A 13,845-nucleotide genomic window follows, 5' to 3' on the forward strand; every position below is an offset into this window, starting at 1 on the left:
AAGAGGAGAGAAGGAAAGAAAGGGTGGCAGAGAGAGGGAGAGAGACAGAGGGGGAGACAGAGAGAGAGAAGGGGAAGAAAGAGAAAGAGGGGGTGGGAGAAAGAGAATGGGTAAAGAGAAAATGAGAGAGTGGGAAGTAGAGAGAGAATGAGAGAGAAAGGGAGAGAGAAGGGAGGGAGAAATAGCTAGAAACAAGAGGGAGAGAGAAAAGGAGGGAGAGGGAGGAGAAAGACAGAGAAAGGGAGCAAAAAGAAAAAGGGGGCTATAGAGAAGAAGAGGGGAACAAAGACAAATAGAAAGAGGGAGAGAGAAAGAGCATTAGATTGAGAAAAGAGACTGAAATAGAGAGAAAGAAGGGGAGGACGACATAAAAAAGGAAAGAAAAAGAAGAAGGATAAAGAGAGAGAGAGAGAGACAGGGGGAAAGGGAGAGAAATAGAAAGGGGAATAGAGAGCAAAAGAGAGACAGAAATAATGGAGTGATAGAGAAGGGGGAGGATGAGGGAGGGAGAGAGAAAAGGTAGAAAGAGGAAACAAGAAGGGAGAAACGGGGGGGATGAGAGAATGAGAGAGAGAGACAGGGAAAAACAAAGAAAAAGAAAGGAAGGGGGATATTGAGAGAGAAACAGAGGGTTGAGAGATTAAGAATGAGAAAAGAGGAAAATGGTGGAGAGAGTGAGAGAAAAAGAGAAGAGGTGGAGAAGAGGATAAAGGAAGGAAAGAATTTGTGATGAAAGAGGAAGAGAGGGAGAGGAAAAGAGAGACATAGAGAAAAATGAAGGGGGAGAAAAAGAGATGGAGAGAAGGGAATAGAGAATGGGAAAGATAGAGAGACAAGAAAAAGAGAGACAGAAGAAAAGGAGAGAAATATCGGATAAAGTGACAAAAAGGAGAAGCGATAAATACAAAGGTGGGGGAGAGAGAGAGCAAAAGAATAAGAAAAGAGAGGGAAATGGTGAGAGATATAGAGAAGGGGAGAGAGAGAATGGGAAGGAAGAGAGAGAGTGAAGGAGACAGAAGTAGAAGAAAACGAAAAGACAAAAGATAAAGGGGGTGAGAGAAAGAGAAAGTGAGAAAGAGCAGAAAAAGAAGGAGAAAAGAGTGAAAAAAAGAGGGAAATGGAGAGTGAGAGAAAAGGAATAAAGAGAAAGAGAAGGGGGTGAAGAGAGAAATAATGGGAGGAGAGGGCCAAAGACTGAGAAAAGAGAGGGAAATGGAGTGAGAAAAAAGGGATGGAGAGAGGAAGATAGGGAGACTGGAAAGAAGGAAGAGAGACAGAGGGGTGATAGACAAAGACAAAGAGAAGAGGGAGAAAGAAAGGAGAAAAAACAGAGAAAGAGAGAGAGAGGGAAGAATGGGGAGAAAAAGAAAGGGAAAGGAGAGAGAGAGAGAAAGAGAGATAAACAAAAGGGGGAGAGAGAGGGAAATGGTGTGTGAGTGTGACAGACAGAGACAGAGAGGGAAGGAGAGGGGGAGGAAAAGGAGAAAAGGAAGGAAGAAAGAGAGGGGAGGGAGAGAGAGAGTGAGAAAAGAGAGAGAGAGAGAAATTAGGGAGAGAGAGGAGAAGAAAACCACCACATGAAAATCATGAAAGTGGACGTTTGGGGCTCAGCAATCAGCGAGAGAGAGAGAGAGAGGGCGAGAGAGATCAGATAAAAGATAGCTTGGCTGTCTTTGGAGGCCAGATCCAGGCGTGCTTTATGTTTATGTTTTCCTCTATCGGCGCTCATCGCTCTCTTTCTTTCTCCATACATGCTGCTGCATTTCATTTAGAGCCCCCCAGTGCCCCCCCCACCACCACACACCTCCCGAACGGCTATCAAAAAGGACACATGAATAGGCTCCATCGTCACTGATTGAGGTTAGGGGAGGGGTGGAGGGGTTGGAGGGGGAGGGAAGTGGTGGTGGGGGGGATTGGGGGTGGGCTGGAGGAGTCGTGGATGGATGGACGGATGGACGGATGCTCGTCCCTCTCTCCTCCCACCATCATGCCCCCAACTCCAGCCATAGCAGCATCAGCAGCAGCATCAGCGCCAGACTGGGCTACTTTTTATAACCACATGTTGCTGTGCCGACTGACTGCATTAGTGTTAGCCTGCAGCTGCTGCTTTCTCACTCGCACACGCACTCTCCCTCCCTCCTTCCCTCCCTCCCTCTTTCTCTCCCTCTCCGATGTTTTGTCCATCAGCGAGCGCTAGAGTGCTTCAATTTAGAGTTTCAGCCACCTGTGACAAGCTGATGTTTCCTCTACGCCATTCACACGGACAGCGCTGAGAGAGAGAGAGGTAGACAGAGAGAGAAAGAGAGAGAGGGGCTGCTTTTCATGCTGCTCCTTGCGAGTATCAGAAGAGAAGTGACCAGCAACAGCTTAACTGACCCAAATGTAAGGTAAGATCATCGCTTTTCAGATTTTTCCAAAGTCTGTGGTTATTATTCTGAACTACAGTTGTCTGTTCTTGTATGTCTTTTGGCTCTTTGCTGGGAAAAGTGTGAAGAAGTGGGCAGGTAGAGCATGCACAGATGTCAAAATGACCACTAATGTCGCTCAGAAATCTGACAAGCCGGTCAGCTTTGCTGGCATGATTCTTGCACATTCTTGCACATGCAAACCACAGCAGGATTGATCAGAGAGCAAAGTAACCGGGTGGTGATGTGTACACAGCAGCAGCAGAGCTGCATGTATCAACAGGTGGCTGCCGTGTCCGTGACGCCTCCTGCGGTGTTGCCCGTCTCCCAGCATGAATGGAAGCAGGCAGCGGGGGTGTTTATTTCTGATGCTCTGTAACGCTTCCGATCCAGACTGCTGTGATGAGCAGGGACGGACGATACCGCTGACTGTCTTCATGATCTGATACTGAGGAATACAAAAGGCTGCCTATCCTGATACCTACTGATATGTGCTGATACTTTTAAAAGTGGTATTATGTAAATAGAAAGAGGAAATTCAATGATTGTCCAACTCCTTCTCTATTAGAGGGTTAATCTAAGTAGCCTTTTTGTCCATGGCCATGTTATAACAGGGGATTTCTAATTCCAAGAAGAGTGCAATGAATATTTACTTTTTATCCTTTAAAATATGGTTGAAAATCTTCGCATTAGTCTTAATTAAACTTGTCCAGGCCAGCACCAACCGGACTCACCACAGGGTCCAAAAATTCAGAACCACTGTTCGTGATGAAAGTGCATACATTGCACCGCTAACCAGTGACTTCCAACACTGAGTGCGTTTTCATGTGCTTAGTAATCCGATAACTGCAGAAAATCAGATTTCGTCAGTTACCCATTCAATGTGTTGACATGTGCTTGGGTAATCAGATAATGGGAAAACTCCTGGTCTACATGAGTCAGGCTGTAATCAGATTTCTGCTTTGCAACCGGCCGAAAAACTCCCAGAATAAGATGCGATGTGAACGTAACGTAAATCTCATTTTTTCAAAAACATCGAATCACTTTAGCAGAAAATGTTAATCTACGTCATCTAGAGGATAAAAAATATTCAAGTTCTTCATTTTGTTAAACTCTGCTGGCTGTTTCCAAGAGAATGTTTGTTTACACACATGTACAGAATGAGAAATCTGAAAGAAATCAGAGTAAGGGTATGCATACACTGAGAAACCTGGATTTTCTAATTGGATTTCTAGGCCTTAATCCAATCAGAGAAATCGGAGCATACTGTTTACATGACCTCTTGAATAATCAAATAACTGCCAAAAGCTGATGAACATTGCATTATTAAGTGCATGTAAATGCACTCATTGTTCAATTTTTCTGACCGCTACTTAGCATTTTACTCTTACTGCCTTAAATAAAACCCAGAATGAGATCCTAGAAATTGCTGGTAGCTTGAAATTTACCCCAAGAAAGGCAGTCACTCTAAAATCTTTTAGATGAACAGACAAGTGCTGATGGTTTGTTACCTCAGATAACGTTATTAGCCGCCGCTGACATTGGGCACTGATGTGAGCCACTAGTTAGTGACTTCCAACACAATTTCTCTGAGTGCCACTCTGCATTTTACTATTACTACATTAAATCAAAGCCAGAACATGACTACAAAAAATGCCAGTATGTGACATGTCTGGAAATTTCCAACAAGAAAGGCAATTAAGGTAAAATCTTTAAGATAAACAGAAGAACGCTAATGCTCTGTTACCTCAGCTAATATTACTAGCCTAGTTTTTTCACCTCATTTCTTTTATCTTGAAAACACTGGATTTGTGAAGAGCTAGTCAGCTGATCTGAAATGTGATAAATTCAGTAAATGATGTTGATAGTTTTATTTCACTAACTATTTATGAGTAGAGTGTAAAATGAACTTGATTTTGATGTTTATTAGCGCTCTCACTGTGATGTGTTCTGTGCTGCACTCTGCTAAACAACGCTATGCTGAGCTACACTCTACGTCTGATGTGCAGTGTGTATTCATTGACTGAATTGACTGAAGCAATTATAGTAGTTTTAAGGTGTTAAATGATTAAAATGACTTATTATGAGGTTCATCATTACTTATCTAAATAATCCTTTTCCTCGTAGAGGAGAATTCCCCTTTTTTCACAATATTCTGCACGCTTCAATAGTTGAGGTTAAAAACAAATTCATGCTACACTGTAGAGAAAGTTAGCAATATCTTTAGAGTGGTCATGATAGGAACCAGGTGTCCCAATGTTCACAATGCAATGGCAACCATTTTATTTACTATCCAAAATGACCAGTGACCCTACATATCTTCTAAGTTTTATATGTGATGTTGATAATGATAAAATAGTGGTACTTCTGAAAAAATATCTCAAAACCCTCTGTATAAATGGATTTTAAAAATATGTTTTAAGCCAAAATCTTTTCTGGAAACTATCGTAAAACAGTGTCTTAGGCATCAGGCAACATATTGATAACCAGTTTATTTAATAACTTTCTTTGAGGAAAGAGAGGCTTTAATGCATTAAACTCCTGAGATGTCTGGTTCCTATCACCACCACTGTGAACAATTCTGTTTCTCTATAGAATGGAGCTTTTTCTTCAACATTCTACTACATTTCATTTTACAGAAATTTTGAAAAAATTGTGGAATTCTCCTTTAAAAGGACTGTGAAATACATGAAAAGAATAGACGATTTCAGTGTCTTTCATTTGCACTGCAACATCTACAGCTTAACTCTAGGACTGCATTTAAAACTATGTACTATGCTATACTGTATAATACAACACTATACTATACTATATAATACAACACTATACTATATTATACTATACTGTACTGTACTGTATAATACAAGACTATACTATATTATACTATGCTATACTGTATAATACAACACTATACTATACAATGCTGTATTATACAACACTATGCTATACTGTATAATACAACACTATACTATACTATACTATACTATATTATACTATACTATACTGTATAATACAACACTATATTATACGATCCTATCTGTATAATACAACACTATACTATACTATACTATACTACACTGTATAATATAACACTATATTATACTATACTATACCGAGTAACACAACACTATGCTATACAATACCATACTATATACATTATACTTATACATAACCATGCTATGCTATGCTGTACTATATTATGCTATCCTATAGTATATGTTCTGTGCTACTGAACATGCTGCTAATGGTGGTGTGCTATTTTTACATACTATTTGTATGGTAATATACAGTTTTGAATGCCGCCTTAAAAAACACAGAGAGTGACGTCACAGCAAATGTATGAATATGTAATGACAAGCGCATCTACCTTGAAGGCATGGCAAAAAAATTGACCGTTACAGCCAGCGCTCCCTCATTAGCTTCTCCCTCCAGGCCTCATGGGCGATTCGGCCATCTAATTCTCATGGGAGTGAGGGAGAATTTTTTTTCTCTCTGGATTCTGAGATACATGAGACAAGTTTAAACACGGAAAGCATTAAAAATGAATCTCATCACGGAGATGATATAATTGAATTTGCAGAGTGGGTGGGGCTCCGAAGTTCATGTCAGAATCTTAACGAATGATGGCTGATGGGATTATAAGAAAGGAAAAGCTGAGCGTGAAAGACAAGGAGGTTACTACACATATCCAACGTTTCTTCTGGTTTCAATAACAGTAACAGCCTCTACTCTTCTCAGAAGCCTTTACACTAGATGTTGGAATATTGCTATGAGGATTTGGTTGCATTCAGCCACAAGAGCATAAGTGAGGTCAGGTACTGATGTTGGATGATCAGTTCTGGATCACTCTAGCTCATGCCAAAGGTAATGGATGGAGCTCCATCACTACAGAGAACACGGTTCCACTGCTCCACAGCCCAATGCCGGGGGGCTTTATACCCCTTTAGCTGACACTTGGGTATAGTCGGATTACATGTTTTGTTGATTTTCTAAGTAAAATTACTTCAAAACATTCTATATTTTCACTAAGAAAGTCAGCAAAGTATCATTTGATCAGGGGTGCACAAACTTTTGCATGCATGCAGGGCAAAATACCGGGCCTGTTTATCTTCTTTACCAGCTTGAATTCACAAGTTAAGACGTCTGGGACCATTTAGGTTTTTTTTTGTCCGCTCTCCCGGTCCTCGTCCACCGCACTCACCCTGATAAATGAGTTACCGTCCACTCAACCTGACCACTGTGTCGTTTCTTCCACAAGGCTACAATCAGATTAGGAGAAACCTGTTTAGAGCAGCCGTACCTCTGGACACATGATGGCAGTCTTGGCACGGGCTGGCTGGGAAGAGGGTTAATGCACTGCGTCTGTCCACTCTCATTGTCACAACACAGCAGAATGCTCCTGCCTAATGAAACAGCGTTTCCTCTGTCTCTGAGTTATGGATGGCTCTGCTGGATGAATGGTCCTGTTGTTGCTCTGCTCAGAGTGATGTTTAATCTTCAGCTGTAATGTCTTTCCTTGTTCTGGGACAGTGATTAGCTATAAATCCTTGCTGCGTATAATCAAGTCCAAAGGCCATCTTCACAGGAAGTGCAGAGATAGAGGAGGAAGGCTATTAGTGGCTCCCATTCTTTCTCCATGCGCTCACCATGAAGTCGTTCCATTCACTTTCACAAGATGTTGTTGCCAAGCTTCGTGTATTCACAGAGCTGTGGAACCGCTTCTTATTTACAGAACCAGTCAAAGGTCTGGACACACATAATCGAAGTTGCCAGCTCACAGAGATCCATCCCATGGCTAGTTGTGTGCAAAAGTTTTGGCACCCGCCTCTGGTCAAACGACATGTTTTGTTGATTTTCTGAGTGTAAATAAGTTGACACTTCCTCTACAGAGGACACACTTCTGCATATTTCAACCCCTTAAATGGCCAGGGCCCACCAGCAGGCCCAAAGTTTAATTACACACTTCTATAACCTAAGAAGTCCCTGCAATTACTGAATAATGAGCCTTAGTATGTAAAAAGCCTACGATGCTTGTTGAATTTAACTTGTTTGGAAAAACATAAATAAAACATAAATGTGTCTAGTGCAAAAATTATGGCGCATTTTATATTTTATGTGTTATAAATTCAGCAAATAAACAAAAACTGTGCACTAAAATTTGCAGAAAATGTCATATTTAGGTTTCTCTGTAGAGCTTAAGTTACAAAACTTACAAAACATGTCACTTTACTTGAAGTATTCAAACTTTTGCATACAACTGCCACCCAGATAGTAAACAAGGGATGGCCCAGTTTTGGCCCACACTTACCACTTTCATCTGGCCCACATACTGGCTGAGAAATGATGGCGATGACTTCTTCTGAGTCTGGGTGTTGGAACGTTAACTTACTACTGAATGTTCAATGAGCACAGAATTTTCAGTCAGCCAGGAATCATTTTAAACCAAATTTGAATTTAATTTTAAACTAGGATATTTAGTAGCTCTTGTGCTGGACTACCTACTTTTTTGGTTAACAATAGAATATCTTACCAATTCCAGTATGCTGCCATATCATGCCATCACATTGATGAAACATTCTAATAATGTTACATAGCCTTGATAAGAGGTCCCACAATGTTAATATAAAGCGTTTTATGTTTGATGTTATATGAATGTTCTTTTAACTTTTTTTTTATCGAGATTGATGGGGCATAATTATTCCAGCTAATAAATTCACATCCTAAAAATATTTCCTTAGCGTTCCATTATGGTTGTGGAAATGTTGATTTGGAATGGTCCCAGAGTGTTCAAAATATCAGGTTTCCTTTATGTTCCAAAAATTTTTTTAAAAAGAATTTAGAAGTTAGAAGACATTTTAACCTCATTGGAATCTTGTTTTGGAATCTTGATATAAAATGTGTAGTTCTCCTAATGTTCCCAGGACCTCCAACTTAAGAACAACGTTCTGGGAACATTAAGAGAACTAGACATTTTAGATGTTCAGGGAACGCTCCAAATCCACATCCCCACAACAAAAATGAAATGTTAGGGTAATATTTCAGAAGGTAAACTTGATGCCTATGTATTCATTTATTTCCTAAGCAAACATTTTAAGGGGTCTGTATCATGGAGTAACAAATGGAAACCAAGCTGCAAAATCTGTAGCTTGTTTATCTTATATTGCATACAGACATGGACAAATTTGTTGGTAGCTTTACAGCTCATTGAAACAAGGCTTCATTCCTCCTGAAAAATGATGAAATTAAAAGCAGGTGTATCATGTATACCTGCATGCCTTGTATCACACGTCTTCAATCTTATAATCAGTCATTCCGTCTGTTTAAATGGAGAAAAGTAGTCGCTCTGCTGCTTGGTGTCATTGTGTGCACCACACTAAACATGGACCAGAGAAAGAAAGGAGAGAGTTGTCTGAGGAGATCAAAAAATATATATACAAGCATGTTGAAGGTAAAGGCAATAAGACCATGTCCAAACAGCTTGATGTTCCTTTGACTACAGTTGAAAATACTATTAAGAAGTTTAAGGTCCATGGGACTGTAGCTAACCTCCCTGGATGTGGCTGCAAGATGAAAATTGACCCCAGATTGAACAGAATAGTGTGAATAGTAGATAAAGAGCTAAAGTAAACTTACAAACTTCCTAAGAGATACAAGTTGAACTCCAAGGTCAAGGTACGTCAGTGCCTGATCGCACCGTCTGTCGTTTTAAGTGACAGTGTGCTCCATGGAAGAAGACCCAGGAGGACTCCACTGTTGAAAGAGAAACATAAAAAAGCCAGAGTGGAATTTGCTAAAATACATATTGATGAGCCACAATGCTTCTGGGAGGATGTGCTTTGGACAGATGGGTCAAAACTGGAGCTTTTTGACAAGTCACATCAGCTCTATGTTCATAGATGAAAGCAAGTTTTCAAAGAAAAGACCTCAGTTATGTTTTGGGGCTGCTTTGCTGCATCTGGCATGGGGTGCCTTGAATTTGTGCAAGTCACAATGAAACCTCAAGACTATCTGGAGCAAAACGTACTGCCCAGTGTCAGAAAACTCTATCAAAGTTCATAATAACTCCACTGTGATAATGATCCTAAACACACAGCTAAAAGCACCCAAGAGTGCATAAGAACAAAACATTGGACTATTCTGAAGTGGCTTTCTGTGAACCCTGATCTGAATCCTATTGAACATCTATGGAAACATGCAGTCTGGAGAAGGCGCCCTTGAAACCTGGAGCAGTTTGCTTAGGAATAGTGGACCAAACCAGTGCAGAAGTTTCACTGAGAGCTACAGAAATTGCAAATTTGCAATGATTGCCTCTAAAGCTTGCGCAAAAAGTATTAGGCTGAGGGTTCCATCATTTTTGTCGTTTTATTATTTAAAAAATTCAAAAATATTTTATTGCAAAGTCTGTTTTCAAATATGGAATAAATAATGATGTATCCCAATTACTTTTGTCAGTTGCAAGCTTTTTCAAAGAAAATTGTGTGCTCTTCTTTTTCTGTGTAAGGGCACCAACAATTTTGTCCCCGTCTGTATATCTATTCAGCCTGCAGCAGTTTAGCCCCTCCCATTTACGTTGACATATAAGGAGTGTTTCAGCCTGGACTGCGCAATACAGGACAGCCAATCAAAACATACATTGGCATTAAAGGCACAATAACAAACACAGCTTGTTTAAATCTAACAGAGGTTGGAAAATGGTCATGTAAAAATGAATTATGGCTGGTTCCAATGCATGAATCAAACAAATGTCGTAAGGTCAAAAATAATAATAAAAAAAAAGACATGGGCCCTTTGAGTTCTTTTTGAAATGCCACCCAACAAATAGTCTTCAACAACCAACAAGGTCTCAGAGTATGTGGAACCATTTGAAAAGCATCCAGCATCTAGCTTGAGAGGATGCCAAGATAGTTTTGCTGTCCACTATTATTGTAAAATGTAAAAATGAGTGAAAATGAGGAAAACCTTTCATGTCCAAACCTTTGGCTGGGACTGTACTTTGGCTGGGATCTGCCTATTTTTCTGACCATGGAAATGGGTCACAACATAACAGTGATGCAAAAAGTGGACTTTAACTGTAGTGACACCCGACTGTTTCGTTCTGTCTGCCTGTATCAGTGTGCCATATGGCTCTTTTGATGCGCAGGAAAATCTGATTCACTTTGATGGAGCTGCTTTCTTAGAAGTTTGCGATGGGCGAGTGGAGTCGACGTTTGGTGTGCCAGAAATCTCCCAGCATGCCTGTGGGGTTCTGAATTTCACATCACAGAATGGTTATGAATGATGCATGATTGGAGAACAAGAAAATAAGAAAGGCTGAACATGAATGAAGTGTGGGTCGGCCTCGTCTCGCCAGCTTTAACAGTAGAACATTAGACAGCAGGGCGAAATACTCGTCTTAGTTCATTAGCCGATACGTTTGGTGTCTGAAGTTTGCTTCTTTAGTTTTGCGCTGGAGCTACAAGGCTAATTTAGCTAACAAATAACGGAAGTTGACAAATAATGATATTACTGAACAGTGTGAGGCCAGAGTGTGACGATTTAGGTATGCAGACAGCTGTAAGCTTCCATTACCTGTTAGCTGCATTAGCCTTGTAGCTCCAATAAGAAGCAGACTATCAACATCAAACATTTCTTGGCTGATCAGCTACACTCTTAAAAAAGATGGTTCTTCAAGGGTTCCTTGGTAAAGACAATGATTCTATATAGAGCCATAACCACTCAAAGAACCACTTGCATGCTTAAAGGGTTCTTTGCATGGTGAAATGGTTCTTGAGATTGATGGAGAATATGTTGTATATGGTTCTACATAGCACCTTCTTGAGAATGGTTCTATGTAGCACCAAAAAGGGTTCTGCTATTGTTACGATGTCAAGCTTGCAACAATGCAACAACCATTTTTGGTGCTATATACAACCCATGTAAAGAACCATTAAAGCATGCAAATGGTTCTTTGAGTGGTCATGGTTATACATAGAACCATCATCTTTATTGAAGAGCCATACTTTTTAAGGCGTTTGACCCCATTCCCCATTTGGCTGAGGGGAAAATGGTGTAAATACAATTTTTTCCACCAAACTATCCCTTTATTATGGATTTATGACTATTTGTTGAAATGTCTGCAGGTGAATGTGGTCCAGTTGGGATAGTTCTGATTAGACATGATTGTGAGAGCTGTTTTGACTGGGAATAAAAAGACTAGATATGCATCTGATGCATGCAAAAAGTCAGGTTTGACTATGTGTCTGGATCTAGCCTTAGGAAAGCAATGGTGCTTTAGTTACAGCCTTGGATAAACTCTTGGGATTATGTACAATTAAAAAAGATTAAAAAAAGATATTGCCTCACTGCTACATCTGAGCTATAATGCGAAACCTCATATACACTGTAGCTCAAATCTTTAGAATTTGTTTTAATATTGTTGTATATACATAAATGTATTTGCCATTAAACCATTAAGTTATTTATTTTTCAGTGAAATGTACACAAAAGCAAGTACTTATCACATTTTTCAGTATTTGGTGTTTCCGCCCTTTGACTTTGTTACAGCTTCCATTCTTTTTTCAGGAAATTTCCTTTAGTTTAAAGAAATCTGCTGGGATATTTTTCCACACCTCTAAAGTTCAGTCTTAGAAGTTGGTCACTTTCTCTGTTTCTCACAATCCAAGAAATCCCAAACACATTCAGTGATGTTGAGGTCTGGACTCTGGGGTGGACAGTCCATTGTTTTCACCAGCAGCTTCTTTGTCTTATTTGCAAATATTCTTCTTTTTTTGACTATTTCCTTTTCTCAGTAAGGGCTTCTTGACAGCTACCCATCCTTTCAGACCCATAGTGTTGAGTTGTCTTCTCACAGTGGAAGCATGGACAGAAACACCTGTGGATTTTTTCAGATCTAAAGAGAGTGAAGCTTGATTTTCTCCTTTCTCTCAAAGATGAAAGCATTTAGTACTATTTATCTGATGGGGGCAGTTTTGGTGGTCTACCAGGCCTTACACAGTTGTTAGGAGTCCCATTTTTTTGCTTGTTTTTCTTTGCTGTTTCTGACGTGACAGAGAAAGCTGTATACAGGGCTGGAGTGGTGACTTGTTTTCAGACTTCGACTTATATGATTTCTCCTGCCACACTCACCCACACAGCCCTGCCTTCGAGCAAAGTAACTTTTTAAAAGATCTGCGCATTTTCATCTTTGTGTCTTACTCTTATTTAATATTTCTATGCAACACGGAGATAACCAAGGTGGTCAGCTTGTGATAAAATAAAAACTGGCTACATCTTAAATTTGACATAGTCATAACGATCAGTATGCTACAAAGCAATGATCACTATCTAAGTTAAAATTTTCACTGCCCACCTGCTCGGATATGTCCTTTTCCTCTTTAAGTAGCTTTTTCATTCTTGTCTTCTTGGTGCCATTTTTGCTTTTTGCAGTTTTAGTCAATCTTCACATGATTGACGTATGAAAATTATGACATTATGACATCGTCATTCCATATGATGTGCTAATCTCTGATGTTAGCTTCTGTTCTTCAAATTTCTGTTCCACCTTAAATAGTGCAGCAGTTACATGCTAGAGCCTGTACAGGCATCTCAATGTAACTGCTACATCATTTAAGGTGGAACTGGAAATGAGAATAAGAAGCTATCTTCAGCTTCATGTAATGTCAATCCACAGTATGAGAGCCAGTTATGATAAGCAAATAATGGATTACACTCACAGTATCCAGCCCAACATGCTGCAGGCCCATTGACTCTAGCAATGGCTGTATAGCATTGAGAATGAAATTATAATTGATTAGTATCCAGCAAAGTGACTTTATACATACATAGGTAATTATATTGTTCATCACCTGCTTCTTGATGCCTTTTCCAAATGCTAATTAAATTAATATGAAATATATTTGTAATACTTTTTGGATACTTTTAATGTTTTTATATCATTCATGATTCTGTGTAATATAATTGACTATATAATCCATTGATATGGTAAGTGTGTTGACATATATAATTGAAGTGACTCTGTGATATAAGTAAGTGTATTTGACTGGGTCTTTGTTGGTGGTCTGTGTTTTCAGAGACTTTGCCCACCGCAGCTGTGTTTGTGCCAGAAGTCCTGCCAGTCTGCAACCATGCCAGGCCTGATCAACAAGGCCAAGCGTAGCGCCCTGCCGCTCAGCGTCTCCGACATCACTTCCTGTGTCCGGGGTTACACACTGGCCATGACGGCCTCCATGACATATGAAAACATAGAGGACCACCCCATTGAAGGTGAGAGTCTCAAGAACTGAGCTAACATGGCGCAGCATTTGGGAGTCACTCCGCAAAGCAGGTTTTCTCAGTTTTGCTGGATAATTTATGGTTAAGTTACTCCTTACCTCTCCTCCTGTCCAAATGACCACACCATGGTTCTCAGGGTCCAGTGCTGGGTGGCACATACAGTGCACAT

General features: G+C 40.0%; 1 protein-coding gene across 1 annotated transcript in view; it reads left to right on the forward strand.

Moving 5' to 3' along the window:
• The first annotated feature begins 2,277 nt into the window (after positions 1–2,277).
• vwa5b1 (von Willebrand factor A domain containing 5B1) overlaps positions 2,278–13,845 on the forward strand; it is a 93,668-nt gene continuing 82,100 nt past the window's right edge. Inside the window, exons 1-2 of the mRNA XM_036591535.1 lie at positions 2,278–2,387; positions 13,475–13,667. Coding sequence (XP_036447428.1) covers positions 13,529–13,667 — 139 coding nt within the window. The 5' untranslated portion in view covers positions 2,278–2,387; positions 13,475–13,528. The remainder of the gene's footprint in view (positions 2,388–13,474; positions 13,668–13,845) is intronic.

This window comes from Colossoma macropomum, unplaced genomic scaffold (assembly GCF_904425465.1).
Source record: "Colossoma macropomum unplaced genomic scaffold, Colossoma_macropomum, whole genome shotgun sequence".
Lineage (NCBI taxonomy): Eukaryota > Metazoa > Chordata > Actinopteri > Characiformes > Serrasalmidae > Colossoma > Colossoma macropomum.